The following is a 16741-nucleotide window of genomic DNA, read 5'->3' as shown; positions in this document are numbered from 1 at the left end:
GAGGTGCTTGGCACCAGTTACCCACCAATCACAGCTTGGAGCTGAATCACAGAGACTGGAGAAAAATGCTGCATATCTGAGGCAATCACAGGTCAATCTACAGTGTCAATTCAATGGAACACATTCAAGAGTTTTCAGACCAAATGGCCAATTAAAAAAAAAAAAAGGGGAAGAGCAGATGGGGAGAACTGTCATTTTGTAGCGGGTGGGTGGCAGGAGCGGGAGGCGTACTGTGAGCCACTGGAAGGGACACGGGGGTGGGGGCAGATCCCCGCTTTTCACACCAGTCAGTCTTGGCCGGTCACGCAGGCCTTGAGCCACTGAGGCAGAGGGCGAAATCTGCTCCCCCCGCTTACGTCCCTGCCTACTCTCTGTTCACACTGCACATCAGCTGCCATTGTGTGGGAGGCCTGCGTGCTGACAGGACCATCCTCACCACAGACACCCAGTAACTGACATGCACCTGAAAGGCACAGACAAGCAGCTGAGGAGTGCCTACGCTGATTAGCCCTCTCTTGGCAGAACAAATGCATTCTGCATGAAAAGGGTCCCAGTCAGGTTCCAAATGACATGGCCCAGGTACAACTTTTAACTGACTGTGGAGCTCCATTGTGTCATTATTAAGAACATTATTCCATTCTCTACTACTTAAACTGGCACTAGCAGACTTGCAAGTATGAGAAAAATATAAACTACAGAAGCCAGTGTCCTAGGCTGGCAAATTATTATGTTTAAAGCCATTTATCTGGACAGAAAACATTTATTTGCTTTAAAAACCTAATATTAAAATAAATACAAATACAGAAATACAATAAAATCTGAATTTCTTCTGTTCTACAAAAAGCTATTGATGTCTTTTTCAGTGGCTTAAAAAGCATAGCTCTGGTTCCCAAACCTCTCGTCAGGGGCGCTCCAACTATTACGTGTATTTGTTAAATTTCACCACCAGCTCACTTAACTAATTAAATTGATCAGTTAATTAACTTCATGACGTATTCCTTAAGCAAACAAGGTGTGCTGGTGGTCGAACTCAACAAACAGGCTACATACTGTAGGATGTAAATTCTGAAGTGATCTGAAAAGAGGTTTTGAAGTCGTTAAGCTGACACACTTTGACAAACATGAAATCGTAGTGTTATGAATGTATGAATGCAATTTTCTTTGGCGTTAAAGGGCTTGCACAGTTCTGTAATTTTGTCAAATGATTTGCATCGTGCGTCGGTTCTCCCCATGCATGCACAAGCAAGTGCACGAGAAAGAGATAGAGGAAGAAAGAATGGGAAGCGTTCGGCAGAGGGTGCGCTCCCTCTCTCCGACTGTGTGATACTGCAGTGTGTGAGAGATCTGCTTTGCTCGGGAACTAAGTCTGGTATTCTAAAAATAAATAAAAAATTAACAAACAAGATTGGAGCGTAATAATGTGGTTACGAGAATGTGGTCCTGGGGGTGTAAGCGAATAAATTACAAAGGATTACCTGCAAATTCGTCCAGTATTACCTTTTTGTGACCGGGCGGGCGGAATCGGAGAAGACAGCCCGGGGCCGGGATGCGCGGGCTGCAAACTTAATGAAGCTTTACGCCCTTTCATATCAGGAGGCGAGCACCTCCAGAAAATGGTGAAGTCTCGCTTAAGGAGACCGTCCCCGCCGCGTTCCTGACAACGTTTGCAGGGATTGCATATGTGTCTCTTTCGTTTGGCGAGCCTTTATCTAATTGTGGGTGGACAGCACAGAGCCGTCGTTACTCTGAATTTGTCCTCATATCGCAATGCACTTATCTTTCCTAGCTCAGCGCATTTTGGGGGGGGATCCTTTAAAAATGAGATGGACTGCAAGACGAGGATAGGCTACTAATGCACGGGAATTATTTTCAAAACAAGAAAGGAATATTACCCAAAATTCAAAACGATATAAAGTTTGCGTGTGGGGAGAAGAGGAAAAAAAACGTAGATTCTTTTTTCAGCCGTAATTACACGAATTCATACATGGTTCTTTTTACGGGAAATACAGGATGCATCTGTACGAATGATAACTTTTTATACTTTTCCCCCAGCTGGTAAGAGAAACTACCATATTTGTCTATTTTTCTTTTATACCATTATTTCCTTCCTATGAAGACAGTCGTGATAGGCTTTCAAGGAGTGGAGTTTGATGATACAGAGCTCCGAGGCATCACATATATCTTTGCACTTTTTGCGTTATCTCTAGGATAAACTCATCGCCGATAAGCACATCTGATAGAAATTTTGCTGCATTTCCATGCGTCTCGAACTGAAAGATTTCCTAGGAATGGGTCCCTAAAGCAACAAGCGACGCTGGAGAATGTGACGCCGGGATGAGGTGCGCGCAGTTTGGCTGAAGATCTCTCCACTTATTTTTTTGTATATCCTTTCCAGCTATTTGATAACAGCAATAAGTGGCTATTCCAATGACCTCGGATCGAAAACATTTGCATTGCTTATAACGATACCTAAGCATCTTTGGTTCCCGAGGTTTTAGTAAGTGGCTGCGAAGAAAGGACTGTGGTGATGGCCATGACCAGTTTAGGAATTAACCGGAGAGCGTTTTGGGTGACGGCAACGCTTTTAGGATTGACACTTTCGCAGGAAATTTATGCTCCCCATTCAATCAGAGTAGAAGGGGATTTGACCTTGGGGGGACTTTTTCCCGTGCACACCCGGGGTTTAAACGGGCTGCCTTGCGGCGATTTAAAGAAGGAGAACGGCATCCTGAGACTGGAGGCTATGATGTACGCGTTGGACCAGATTAACAGCGATGACGAGATTTTGCCCAATATCACCTTAGGTGCGCGAGTGTTAGACACGTGTTCGAGGGACACCTATGCCCTGGAGCAGTCCCTTACTTTCGTGCAGGCGCTTATACAAAAGGACACCTCGGATGTGAGGTGCACCAACGGTGAGCCTCCGGTGTTTGTCAAGCCCGAGAAAGTGGTGGGAGTGATCGGCGCCGCGTCCAGCTCCGTGTCCATCATGGTAGCAAACATTTTGCGTCTCTTTCAGGTAGGTGCTGATTACGACTAGGCTGCCCCTGGGTGCAGTTTTATGTCTTCTGAAATGTCATCCGCATACTTGATTAATAGGTTTCGTGGGAGATATGAAGTAAAATTAAGTTGTATCTTGAACAATTACATCAATGTGTATAACACTTACATATTATGCCATATTGTTTTACACACCGAGAGCCCAGATCCCCGATTTCTTCTTGTGGATAGCCTTCCCCTCTTTCCTGACAGGTGCTCCTATTTATCGCCCCATTTAAAAAAATGCAGTCCAACGATAAAATAAGCGAAGATCAGAAAGGTTTTGCACTTAATTTGTAATATCCAACGCAACCCTCTACAGTATGACATCAGTCTTTCTAACCGTGTGAATAATTTAAACTCAGTTTAAATAAAATCCATATACGGTTTCCAGATAACGTTTCCTGTTAAAGCAGGAAATGGCAGTATTATCTTACATAGCTTTTTGTGTGCCGTTATGATGTATTTCAGGTAATATGACAGGAGTTGTTAAATATGCATACCTTCAGTTATGTTGGCTTAGGCTGATTGAACCTTACTTGAGCATGACGTGTTTCTCCGCCTTAAACTGAAAGCATATCCCCCCATTTTCACACGCCCCCACACTGCTTTCAGTGACTATCCAGTGTTTCGCCGGAGTCATGCAAAAGTCATCATCCGTCCTCCAAATTTAATTTGGCAAAAATCGAAGATTGACTTTTTAAAAACAAAGATTCCCGGTGATTTATATTAAATGTTTCGATCGGTTGGATTGATGCAAACTACTAGAAACGTTCATCTGCGGGTTAGAGGGAGCCATCGATGAATCGTGAGGGAAGTCCTCTGTCTGTTTTAACTGCTTAAGGTGAAGCACATATGTAGGACGCAAAAAATGTGAAAGTCTGAAACAAACATAATCCCTATAAACAAGCTAAAGGTAATCTTTAAGCAAAAACGTTCTATTTAATCACCATGTTACTATATATTCATGTATTTAGCGGATAGGAGGAGTTCTAAACTGAACGAAATGCTTCTAATTTCCTCTCAGCAGTACTTAGTATAATATTGCAATATTTAATATCAAGGGATTGGGCTGTCAATATGCAAATTACCCAAGTGTTCTCATATACGGGCTTATTGAGTAGTCATTAAGGATGTATCATTTTTATGATGAGGTTTTTCATATCCCTGATCACATCATTTCGGGCCCTTACAGTGACTGTATGACCAGGTGTTACTGTCACGTTACCTGAGCTGGGTTTTGCGTATTCAAACCCTGGTGAAGAATCAAGGTTTTAACTCGGTCTGCTTCAACAGGCAGCTTCACGGGATTGCTTAGTCAGTCAATTACGGAGATGCATTTTAAACTGAACAGTTTACACGTTAAGATCCTTAAGCACCTCTGCACTGAAACTGAGTATATCACACCAGCTGCAGCAAACAGGCAACTGTGTAATCGGCTTGCATGCAGTGCCCCATGCGAGTATATCTGCTGAGCAAATAAATGGTGTAATTTCTTAAAGTCTGCTCTCGTCAGGCACATCTAGAAGTGTGGAGAAATAAATACTTTCTCCCGCTCGCTGCAGCGCGGGAGTATGAATGGGTTCCTGTGGGGTTAAACCTTTTAGCAGTTGGCATGTAAGCGAGGTGAACAGCCTGGGTTTTCGAGGGGGTCTCTGGATTCCCTCCAGTTCCGGTGCTGTCCTCGGAGAACCATGTGGACAAGTCTGTCACTCATATGTTTCTTCCAGCATCTGCGCCAGTCAAACTTGTGATTAACTACTTTCATAAGCAGATGCTATTTAATACTAGTAAAGTGCTTAATGTGCTTTTAGCTATAATAGGGCAAGAGCGTCAACATCAACAAGAGTCCCCCCCCCCTCAACTGCACCCACACCCACCCCTCTGCTTCCAAGTCTAATTTTTTCTAATGTCGCAAAACAGTTCCATTAATCCTAGTCCTTAAGGTTTCAGCGATGTTTCTTATTTCCTGAGTTTTTCCATTTTTTTTAAGGCATTTTGCTCCAGTTGTTCCCGAATGTGTGGGAGGTGAAGGCAGGCATGCAGAGATACTGTAGATGGGGCAGAGCATCCGAATGGGTTGTAGGATATGTTGCGAGGTGGTTGCCGGCCTACGTGTGTGATTGTGTTGCTTCCCACACTTCCGAGCATTCCCCTGCAGGGGGATCCCCCCGTCCTGCAGATTCCTAATTCCTTGCAAGTCTTTCCGTTTGCATGAGAAGGTGCCACTATCTTCAGCTGCATTATGACGCATACAAACCATAACTTGACAGTCACTGCCCAGAATTAGCTGAGAAATAAGTCTATGGTTTCGTTTTCAGGTTTCATGCATTTTCTGTTCGCTTATCCAGTACGGGGTCACTGAGGTATTCCAGGTAGCGTAGGGTGCTGGGTGTGATTCCAGTGCGTCCCTGGGCGCACACACAGTGGGCAGGTCTGCGACAACCATTTAATGAATGGTATGTTTTTGGACTGGCGGAAAAAAACCCAACGGAAATCCTCCGAACATGTAAACCCCTTGCAGAGAGCAGGGTTGTCATTTAAATGACCCACACTGGCAGTGGGAGGCAGCTGTGATTCCCACAGAGCCGCTGTGCTGTCTGTCAGCTTCCATGCCACTTTTAAAAGTATCCTGCCTGTATGTTAAAAATACAACTTTTTTTTTTTTTTTTTTTACATAATACATATCTTCTCCTTTTAAAGTTGTCAGTTGAAACATTGTTTTCCAAAACTGTAATCCTCAAATTTTTTGTCTGGTACTGAAAAACATTAATGGGAAAAGGCACGAATGCAAATGAGCACAAATGACATATGAATTTCAACAAGTAGTTAAATCCTCTCTAAAACAGAATGTAGATTAGTTGTGTATCAAAAGGCGCAGAAAAATAATAATATAACCACACATTTAAGAAAATTGACTCCAAATAAGAACAACTGACACTGCAGTTTTGTCTCCTCATAATTCATTCTTTTTCATGAAATGCCAGGTTTGCATTCAGTGAAATATAGGGATTCAATTCGCTAAGCTACACAAAGTAGTAATTGCCTTCAGTCACTGTATTTTAACCTTTAACGAGATGATGTCTGGTAATAAAGGCAGATATTTATCCACAGTTAAAGTAAGATGAAAATTAAGTGTTTTGCTATCCATTAAAAGAACCTGGTGATTGTGACAGAAGGACCCCAGGAACTGCTACGCCTGATCAAATCTCCTGGATCACAGTGGGTGGCGGAACCGACCCCAGTTTGTGCAGTGTCTGCTAGATAAGCAGGCTCTCCATTTTGCATGGAAAACAAGCACAATCTTCATAATTACCATCGCGAGATGAATAGGAAATGCTTTCATCCGCTTTACTCATTATAAGGTGTAGCCAAAACATATTTGTAGACATTTCTTTTTTTGGGAAAACACTATCAGTTGCCTCTCTGGGATTTTATGAGCAAGACAAATACAGATAAATAAAAAAACCCAGGACATTGTAGTGGCTAGTTTGTGCAGTACCAGTTTATGAGAAAGGTTTGTGGTAACGTCTTTCGGGGGGTTTAGTTACTCGGTTCAGCTTGTTTAGAAAGATATAAGGTCGTCAGTTTACTTGCATTTTTAAAAAGCTTGTCATGTCTCTCTCCCGATTTTATTAATCTGCCAGTTGTTCAAACATGCTTTAAGTTGCTTTTCTTCTTTCATCTGGTGCTTTGGAAAGTGACATCAAAGAGTTTTTTTTTAATTCTGTGTCATGTTCTTGTATAAAAAAAAAATGAAATATTACTGTTCCGTGGCTCTCAAACTCGGGGCAGGGATTGGCAACTGGGAATGCCGGCCTTTTCTTTGGGTTTAGTAGCTTTCAAGTTTTCGGCTTGACCAAAGAAAGATCTGCTGCTAATGAGTTGCCTGATTTTTTTGGATCTCTGTTGTAATCGGTGCGCTCAGAAAACAAAACGGGATGTAGCTGGTGACTAGACCCTGTTATACATCTCATACTGTATGTTCTGTGCAATCCTACGTTTCCTCATCTCTCCTATCAGTATGCCCTTTGGGACTGCCACTGGGCCAGAGTGGATTGCACTGTTAGCATCTCTCTCCGTCTTCAAAGACTTAAGATTTAGCTCGTGTAGAAAGGGTATTATTACATAAGCCTCCACAAGGATGCCTGATGTCAGACAGATGTACTTTTGGTTGTAAGCAGTAATAGGGATCTTTACGGTTACTTTAACTGTCTATACTTGCGACATGCTGAGAGTGTGTACCCAGACCGCTCACTGAGAGTGCTCTCCTGGGAGTCATAGTGAAAGTAATTTTGGATTATCCGATCAAATGAAGTGTAGTTCACGGGTTAAATAGTTTTGTAGAACCTCGCTTTCTAATCAAATCTGTCCAATTGGAGCGAGCATTTTGGCGTTATGGAGGACCTTGGATACATCTGTACTGCTGTGTGCAGTGAAGGACGCACAGTGTGATTCTTGTATTCCTATGGTGTTTATCGGTCTGTGATGCTGTTTGTTGCATAAAACCACAAGTCGTGTAATTTTCATCAAGACTCCCTAAAAAATGTCTGTGTTTCTCCCAGAATGAGAGCTGAATGACCATACACACTCTTCTCTACTTAGTCATGGAACTTATCGAGCCATATCTGGCACTATTGCTGCAGATCAATAGGGTAAAATCATTCTGGCACTGATCTGATTAGTTCCATTGCCTGGGGTCTTTAGCTCATATCTGATCTTATCTCTCCTGAAAAGTTTACAGGGTATAATCTCAGATTATGGGTTTGGATTCTGAGTAAATCCTTGACTAGTTTTCATCTAAAACCCTTCCTCCATTGTGAAAGAAGAGGTAAGAGTAGGCTATATTTTTGCCATGGACAATTTATTAGTTCTACATGGACCTCGCTGTTCAGTTGCATGTTGGATGCAAATGGTTTGAACCCATATTGTTTCCTTGGCAACTCTACCCTGCGTATAAATGACAGGTGCCTCTAAAATCCAGTACCTACGTCTCATAACTATGAAAAAAAGTATAAAAGTATTAATAAATATTTATTAATCAGGCCATAAGTTTCTGTAATTTTTCATGGACTGGGATCGATTAAAAACATCTTAAAAATTGGAATCCGCGATTACGGTGTTCAGTTTAATGTAATTTGAACTGTGCAATTCATTCAATCAACAGCTTAATGAAGGCTAATTGGTTAAGAGATAAAGAGAGAGGGGGGGGAAACATTTGGAATGGGTTTCTATTCTCTTTATATATGTGTCTATTTTTTTGTATTATCCTGTAGCAGTATAGAGGATTAAGAAAGGGTGCAGGTTCCTGTTCCAGAAGGGGTATTGATTCAGTACCTTTGAGAATATTCTCCTGCCTTGAATATATAGATTGTACCCAAAATAAAATAATTATCAGGATATTGAGTAAGTCAGAGAAGAGCTTTCTTTTATAATAAAACATTTGTGTATGTACAGCTTACTAAAATACATTATCTAATACCCTTTTTCACCAAGGAGCTCAGAACAAACTAGGATAGTTGTTTTAGCGCTCCTGTTACCATGACTGCTTTTCTGTTTTCTATGTAAAAATGCACTAGGAATGCAACAATGAACATGTGATTCCCCGGCGACCTGGAACTCTTCTCATTGGCTGTAATTAATTGTGGCCTATTGATGCCCTGCCGCTCCCTGCTCAAAGACACGGTCTCCTAACGCAGATGTGCACCTACTAATCATTTAGCACCTGAGTGATTTTCTTTTATTAAGCAGCACCGATCGTAAACAACACATGTTCAATGCTGCCCGCTTGGCTCGTTCCTGTCCGGTCTGCTATTGTTTGGGATCGATTGATGAACAGTTGTACCCACCCTCATTTTAATAATACAAAAAACAACAATGACAGTGGTTTGCCAGGATGATCCATCAGATTGTAAATAAGTAGAGTTTAATATTGACTAATGGGTGAGAGGCAATGCAGCTTAGTGGCATTCTCCGTTCATCGAAATCCGCTGCACATTCCAGATCAGACTATTGTCCTCTGAAGAACCTTTTTGGGCAAATTCAATCCCTCTCTCTCATAAAAAGCAGTCCACTTCAGTTCTGCCACTGATTTACTGCGGAATGATACTCTGTGTGGCTTCAGCCCTAATAATGTTTCCTGTCGAGGTCTTCGGCCGTAACCACAGCTATTGATTGCCTCCCACTGTGTATGAAATGGTAGATGAAGGGGTTATGCGAGAGTGAATTGGGGACTCATCAGTCACATGGATCCTTGTTCCCCAAATCCTAGGCGCAGATGTTTGCCAAATTGGCTGTAGATATAGATGCTGATTTGGAATTGCTTATTCGAGAGGCCAAATGTGTCATAGAGTACTGTTGCCATGGTGTGGAATAGCCCACTCATCCAACTCGCTACTTCAGTGATGAGCCACGGTAGCAACTAGAAGTGGGATGAGTAAAGGACATGTAATAATAATGTTGTACATGATATGAGGCCAGAAATCTACGATGAGGCATATAAAACATAAATGCCCATTTATTCCAAGGTTTACCTCCAGTCTTCTTATGAACACAAAATATACTGAATTATGCCCGTACTGATGTTGCAAAATATGTATACATATAATTATCAATTTGCTAGAAGAACATTTGTCAGATCTTTCTCTGTAAAATATGAGACTTCTATAATGATGGCATAATAAAAATTAATGGTGAAGCACGATCGATGCACTGATGAGCACGAATACTCCAACCAGGTTTCTTTTTTTTTTGTCCAGAAATGAACTGAGTAGCAACAGCTCACCCATGACGCGTCTCCCAATAATTGCCGCTGCACACAGCGACGCTTGTCATGTCTCTGGTTAACGGATGCCGTCGCATTAATCACACGAGGCATTTAATTACCGTTAGCCGCGTGTGAGCGCGCGTATTATGCTTTACAACTGTGTCAGCGCGCGTTTGACGTGGAGATATCCTGAGATAGCGTATTTGGTGTGCTGGACTCGGATGGGGATGAGGCATATTATTCTGCTGTTTCCTCACAGGGTGGGAGGGTGGAGAGGTGGGGGGGGGGGGTGCTTAGGTGGCCGGTGAGGCAGACAGCAGAGAACATTTGGACAGAGAGCTCATTTCCACCTCCTGCAGGAAGAAAATCTGCCATGGAGATGGGCGCCAGGCGGCCAGACGGCTGGCAGGATGCGGTGTTCGGCCAGAGGATTACCGCGCCGCACACATGTAAAACTCCACGCCACGTAAGGCCGAGTCAGTGGGCTTAGTCATCGTGACGGTCTAGGGTGAGAAGGTGTCAAAACGCCACGCGGCTGAAAGGTGAAGTACCTGGAGGGTAGCCCTTCCTCCGGAGACGAGCAAAGCTTACCGGTCTATTCCGGTCCATTCCGGGCCCCGGTTGCCGAAGGACACAGCATTGTCCAGTGAGTAAACAGAACCGTGACATAGCTGGAACGGCGATGGAGGTAAATCTGGGTGCTCTGCAGCCGAGTTTAATAGGCCTCATAGATGAAAAGAAAGTAAATCGTTTTGTTCAGCTGGGTCATTCAGTCGTACCGGACTGTTCCTGTGACCCACAGAGGCCCAAATGGAATAAACGCGAGCAAGTTTTTTGGCTGTAGTACACGCATCTGTCAATATACCATTGCTGGAATAATAGAATGAAGATTACAGAACACAGCCGGCACAATTATTAGTGCAAATACGAATTTCATTATTTAGAGGCGGAATCGTGTTGCGTCGCAGAAACTATTCTTGTCTGGTTTGCACACAGGGCTTGTCTGGGAAAAAAAATGGGTCTTCTCCACTTACACAATGAGCCCAAAAACCCACGCGCTTCCCTGCCATCTGTTCACGGCATCCCTCTTCCAGCAAGGCTCCTGCCCATTCTTCTCTGTTTGTGATGTCACAATGTGGGAAGGGAGGGGGGGGGGTGTTCGAGCGCCTGGCCCAGGTGCGGCACCCCGTCAGCTGATGGCTCATGAGTGCTTGTCCACCTCCAAGGACGCTCTGGATCGCCTAGCGATGCACTGTGCATTAATTCCCATGGAGACACGTGAACCCATACTGTACATCGGCCTGGAAGGAAAAAAACAAAACTCATTTATTTCAAAACTGGTTAACCTGCGTTATACGTAAATGAACTATTACTCTCAAGGAGACGTCATTCATACTCACAGCCAGTTACCTGTATTATTATGGGGGGAGGCAATGTTGGCTTGAAGCACGCAACCCCCAGTATAATGGTTGCCAGACAATTGCAGGCCACACACACCAGTCATGTAATTACACACACTGGGCAAATTAGAAACACCAGCAAGTGCACCAAATCACATGTCTTTGCACTGTATTTGAAAACTGGACCTAGCATGTAACAGGGCCTGAATCTGTAAAAAACCCAAGTAACACAGGGAGGACATGCAAGCACCACACACCCACAAATACACACACACATATATACACACACACACACAGACTTGTACTCATATCTTTGTGGGGACCATCCATTCATTCATAAATAGAGACATGACCAACAATGACAGCCTATAACCCCGAGCCAGCCTTAACCTTTTGGCATTTTTAGTTTTGATCGCAGTCAAATGCAATCCCCCCTTATGGGGACTGAAACAGGTTTTTATTACATTGTGGGGACACTTGATCCCCACAATGTAATGCATATCTGGACACCATACACATACACACACACACACACACACACACACACACTTTTACAGAGAGAGAGGTGTAATTTAACACCTCAACCCTGCAGGTATGCAGCCACATGATCCAGATTCACATTATTAACTACTCAATAAACTGCTTTATTCAGATTAATGTTCATAGCAGATTTATAGTTGGTGTTTTAATGTCAGTTTGGAAAACAACATTTGTTTAACTGGACATGGCTGCTTCTTGGTCAATGAGCTGTAATATTAGTTTGGTAGATATGATGCTTAACTAGCTTTATTAAATGACCAGTTACGGTAATGCTGGCAAGTACTACGTAGTCAACTTTGGCTTTTACTTACTGACTGCTGAATTGTGTTAATGAATAGGGATGACCTGCTTCCTCATGAATGTGTGCATTACAACGGCAAGTAGGGAAGGAGTGACAACCCAACCGTGGTGAACAAATTTAAGGTTTATTATGGGACCAAAAATATATACAAACAGAAACAAAAAGACAGCGAGGGGGTCAAATAGGAGGCAGGGAGTAGCAACTAAGAAAGACCATAGGGAGCACAATGGAGACCAGCACAACCATTTACACTGAGAGGACTAACATCTACAATGACCGAACTAGGGAACAACACACAGCACACACACCTACATACAAGGGTAACCAGAATCAAACTAGGGACAGGTGTGAGTGATCTGTTGCAGGGAGGGGAGGAATAAGGATGACCTGCAAAGACCCCTGCTGGCCAAATGGGAACATAGCAGCAGTGACAGACAGATTGGGACCCTTTAGAGAAATGGTATCGTAACACCCTTAGCCAAATTAAATGACTCGCTAAATAAGTAAAACGGCATAAAAAGCCAATGAAAATGTTTATTGTTTAGGGCAGTGTGAAGTGTGCTGCAAAGCAATAAGGACCAACTTTTGGCCTCAAAGCTCTCCTTAATGCCCACGCTGAAAGAATAAAAGGTGGGGCTCCTTCCGTCAGGGAATTCGTCGGATTATTGCCAATTTGTTTCAATGAATTGCATTTGGTTGCTTTAAAATTACCTCCTCGGTGCCCATGTCCCCATGTGACAAAGCTGTTCTTGTGAATTGTGCAGTCACAGAGACAGAAATCCAATCCCCCCCCAGACTGAATGGACAGGAAAGAGCTTCTGTCCAGCATCCTGCTTTCCACAAGTCCCTCGAAAAGTCAGTATACAGCTGGAGTCTAACAATTCAGCCATTAGCTGCAGTAGATTCAAATATTGTCTGCAGGACATTAGGCCTATTTCATTTTAAAAATGTGTATTTATTGGCTTAAGTCATCAATAGTTTGCCCCCCCCCCCCCCCCCCCATCCATTCATCTCTGTGTATCTCTATGTAAGCTCCTGGTTGCCGGAATTATATAAACCTGTGGTTTTTGTATTCCCGTCGTTAAAATATGTGGGATATTATGACCGGTGATTAGCTGAAGCGGCAGAGCTCTTGCTTAGGAGTTGACAGGTAGCAAGATGCCTGCATCCTCCAAAGTGTCAAATAATGTTTGGTAGGCTGTGTGTGGCTCCGTGGGTTAGGCCTCATGGCCTGTAATGACAAGGCTTCAGTCCTGTCCTTCGGCAGAATAGTCCATTGGGCTCTTGAGCAAGGCCCTGATCCCTGGGAAACATTCCAGGAGTGACAGATCAATTACTGACCCTGTGCTCTGACCCCAAATTTCACTCTCAACTATATGTACAGTATGTGCGATGTGTGTGTCAAGGAGAGCAAGATGAGATATGCAAGAGGAAGCATTCCACTATACCTGTGACTAATGTAGCATCATTTCATTAAAATGAATAATAGAATCCACAGTGGTTAGCACTGTCGCCTCTCACCACTGGTCTCCACCATGGCTCCCCGTTTGTTTGCATGTTCTCCCCATGTCGTCGTGGGGTTTCCTCCAGGTACTCCAGGTGCATGTTGGTGCAGTGGTTAGCACTGTTGCCTCACACCTCTGGGACGAGGGTTCGATTCTCCGCCTGGGTCACATGTGTGTTGAGCTTGCATGTTCTCCCCATGTCGTCGTGGAGTTTCCTCGGGGTACTCCAGTTTCCCCCCACAGTCCAAAAACATGCTGAGGTTAATTGGAGTTACTAAATTGCCCGTAGATATGCATGTGAGAGTCAATGGTGTGTGAGTGTGCCCTGCGATGGGCTGGCCCCCCATCCTGGGTTGTTCCCCGCCTTGCGCCCATAGTCTCTGGGATAGGCTCCGAACTCTCCATGACCCTGCATAGGATGGTTACAGAAAATAAAATGGACGATTGGATGAAAATAACTGAATCTTTTTTAATGCAATAATCGGCATGGATGTACATGTTTAGCAATGCAAACGTGGCAGGCTGACCGAACATGAGTGTTCGCTCTAAAGAGCGGGTTTCCCCGCAGCTCTTTCCACACATCCAGGTGTGATTCCCCTCCCCCCAAAATGGTGCCTCCTTCTCACTGTTCGCACAGCAGGTTGAGAATGGAGAGCCCCGTTCGGGCCGTAATTCACCCGGGCGACGTTCATCTGATGTGAGAGAGATATTAGGAAAAGCGTTTATGTGCAAGCCGCTTAAGTGGATTAGCCCAGGGCGGTGCGCGGTGCGCGGTGCGCGGTGCTTTTCGGCGGCGCGCGGCGCTTTTCGGCGGAGCTCGCTCCAGGCCGGCTCCCTGCCTCCCCTGAGGGCCCGCCGCTGCTGGTGGCCGAAGCCCTTGCCCCCGCCAGCACACCACGAGGCGATGACACGCGCCTAATCTCCCAAATCCCCCCATTAGAGATATCCAATGGGCGGGACGAGGGCGGTACATCAGCGCCGGCCCACCAGACCAACGTCAGGACCGGGCTGCGTATGCGGCTGACATATTACCGAGCTCCCGGCTCCCCTGTAGCTGTCGGTTCTGCGTTTGTCAGCCGTAAAACAGCGTGAGCGGTTGCGGCGTTTTGCACTGGTCTGGGAACAGCGGGAGCTGCGGCTGTTTTCATTTACTTTAACCTTCCCCTGTAAGGTCTGTTTGGCTTGGCTTTTGTTAGCTTTACAGCTGAATGTCTCCCTGAAGCCATTTCCATTACATAACTTGCAGAACAGGACCACAGTATCATTTTCAGCAATGCTTTTGCTCGTAACTCTATATACTTATTCACTTAACCCTAACCTTTTTATGATTTTTGTTGTTTATATGTGGTGTGACAGTGGGATAATACACAGGGACATAAGAGGGGCCATTATTCACGCAGAGGAGCCAGCACTATCATTTGCCAATGATATGTTTTGAATATGTGAGTGACAGGGGAGTGGGCACGCTGGGGGCCAATCAGCTTTCAGCTGGTGGCCCCCGTAGCCCCACCCCTGTATATGACCCCATATAATAATTTCAGTAGACCGTTCAAAACTCTAAATAAATAAATAAATAACTAAATAAATAAATAACTAAGATTTTTAATTACATTTCTTATTTATCAGTTTTCCAGCTGTTTTTTTTTTTTTTGTCGTGTAACATGCTGCTGAGAAAATCCAAGATGGCAGCTGGCACCCGGCACCCTGCTTTAGTGCAGTGGAATGCCTGGCTAGTGAGCAGCCTGCTTCTCCCCGTCCCTCAGCCGCTGCCACTCATTCTTCCGCTGTACTCTCGGGAGACGAAACTGCCAGAGCCTCATGTCACTGAGAATTCCCCCTCCACACACGGGAGATGGTGAATTAGATAAACAAACCCGAAAAGTGACAGCATTGTCATGGCCTTCTCCTCCAGCGCATGTATCTGCAGCCTGACTAAATTAGGCTAGAGAGTGGGGGTCGTTTACTGCTGCAGTCCTCCCAGGATTTCAGGAAGGGAACACTTTGCGTGGGCAGATCTAGAATGTAACAATTTAAGTGAGAATTTTCCATATCGATTACTAAAAAAACATAATAACATAGACCACCTGTTTTTTTTAATAGTTAATGCTAAGTTTGTTTCTAGTGAGGCGATATACTCAGGCATGCTGGAACACTGGTACTGTACTTTTGGCATCGTTGAGTGTTCTGAAGTGTAAAGGATTTGTGGGTAATTTGTGTGTGCCATCTGCAGTGCGAGCTGCCAGGGACTGCCAGCACTCGCGTCCGTTCGGGCTCTGCGTTCAGCTAAGCGGTACAGTCAGCCCACCTCCATGTTCTGGCTGTTTCGGCCTCACCCGGAGCCCCGTGACCAGATAGGTCAGCGCTATCAGTTTCCTAGGCACCTAATCTCTAATTTACCGTTAATAATTTCCCAGCGACGCTATCAGATCATTCAGGTGTGAACAGAAAAGAAGCGAAATCACATAAATAGGCCGGTCCGGACGGCACGACAGCTGCAGCTGTGTCGCTAATGCATTGAGCCGGGAGAGCGATCGCGGATGTCGATAAAAGAGCAAATCCAATTTGACAGGCCAGCGTCGAGTCGCCGGCTGCTTTCAGCCACGTGATGGGATCAGCTTTCTCCTTTAGTGCAAGAATTCTCACCGGCTTTTCTTGGGGCCTTTTATTGCGCTAATGCAACCAGTCGATACCCGGTTAGCATTGCGGTCGCTCCTGCACCGTATCTTGAAAGCACACATAAAATGCCCCACCTATGAAAGACTAGCTCTCAGTATGAAGGTAACACTACAGTGGTCTTTTTTTGAAAGTAATGTCATTGGCAGTTTCAAAAACAAAGACGATTTTAAGATTTATAGTAGCCTTAATTTACCGTTATAACCCAACCAGCATCCCGTCTAGGGTGTTCCCCTGAAAAGTGCTCTGTGCTGTCTGAGATAGACTCCAGGCACATGACAACCTTGCATTAGTCACGCTGTTGGAGATGGATGGACATGTAGCCACATAAAGCATAATACAACCAGATCGTTGAGTGGAGGAGTGGAACAAAGCCCCAGGGAAGGACTGTATTTCAGCACATTAGCCAAACTCCAGCTTGTCTGCAGGAGCATCCAGAACTCATTCTTTTGCGCATAGTGCTCTGATGTTTTTGTTTTCGTTTGTTTTTAAGGTGCACAATGTTTATTACCCAAAG

At 44.4% G+C, this 16741-nt stretch overlaps 1 protein-coding gene across 3 annotated transcripts in view; it reads left to right on the top strand.

Moving 5' to 3' along the window:
* Window positions 1-1310: 1310 nt before the first annotated feature.
* LOC125745216 (metabotropic glutamate receptor 7-like) overlaps window positions 1311-16741 on the top strand; it is a 112897-nt gene continuing 97466 nt past the window's right edge. For all 3 annotated transcript variants that reach the window (XR_007398598.1, XR_007398597.1, XM_049017827.1), the window contains exon 1: window positions 1311-3019. Coding sequence is in view for 1 of the 3 variants with exons in the window: in XM_049017827.1 (XP_048873784.1) it covers window positions 2528-3019 (492 nt within the window). In the remaining 2 variants the exon portion in view is untranslated. The remainder of the gene's footprint in view (window positions 3020-16741) is intronic.

The sequence above is a fragment of the Brienomyrus brachyistius genome, chromosome 6 (assembly GCF_023856365.1).
Source record: "Brienomyrus brachyistius isolate T26 chromosome 6, BBRACH_0.4, whole genome shotgun sequence".
In the NCBI taxonomy this organism is placed as follows: domain Eukaryota; kingdom Metazoa; phylum Chordata; class Actinopteri; order Osteoglossiformes; family Mormyridae; genus Brienomyrus; species Brienomyrus brachyistius.
The sequence above is the reverse complement of the archived record's forward strand: the minus strand, read 5'-3'. Positions and strand labels throughout refer to the sequence as shown.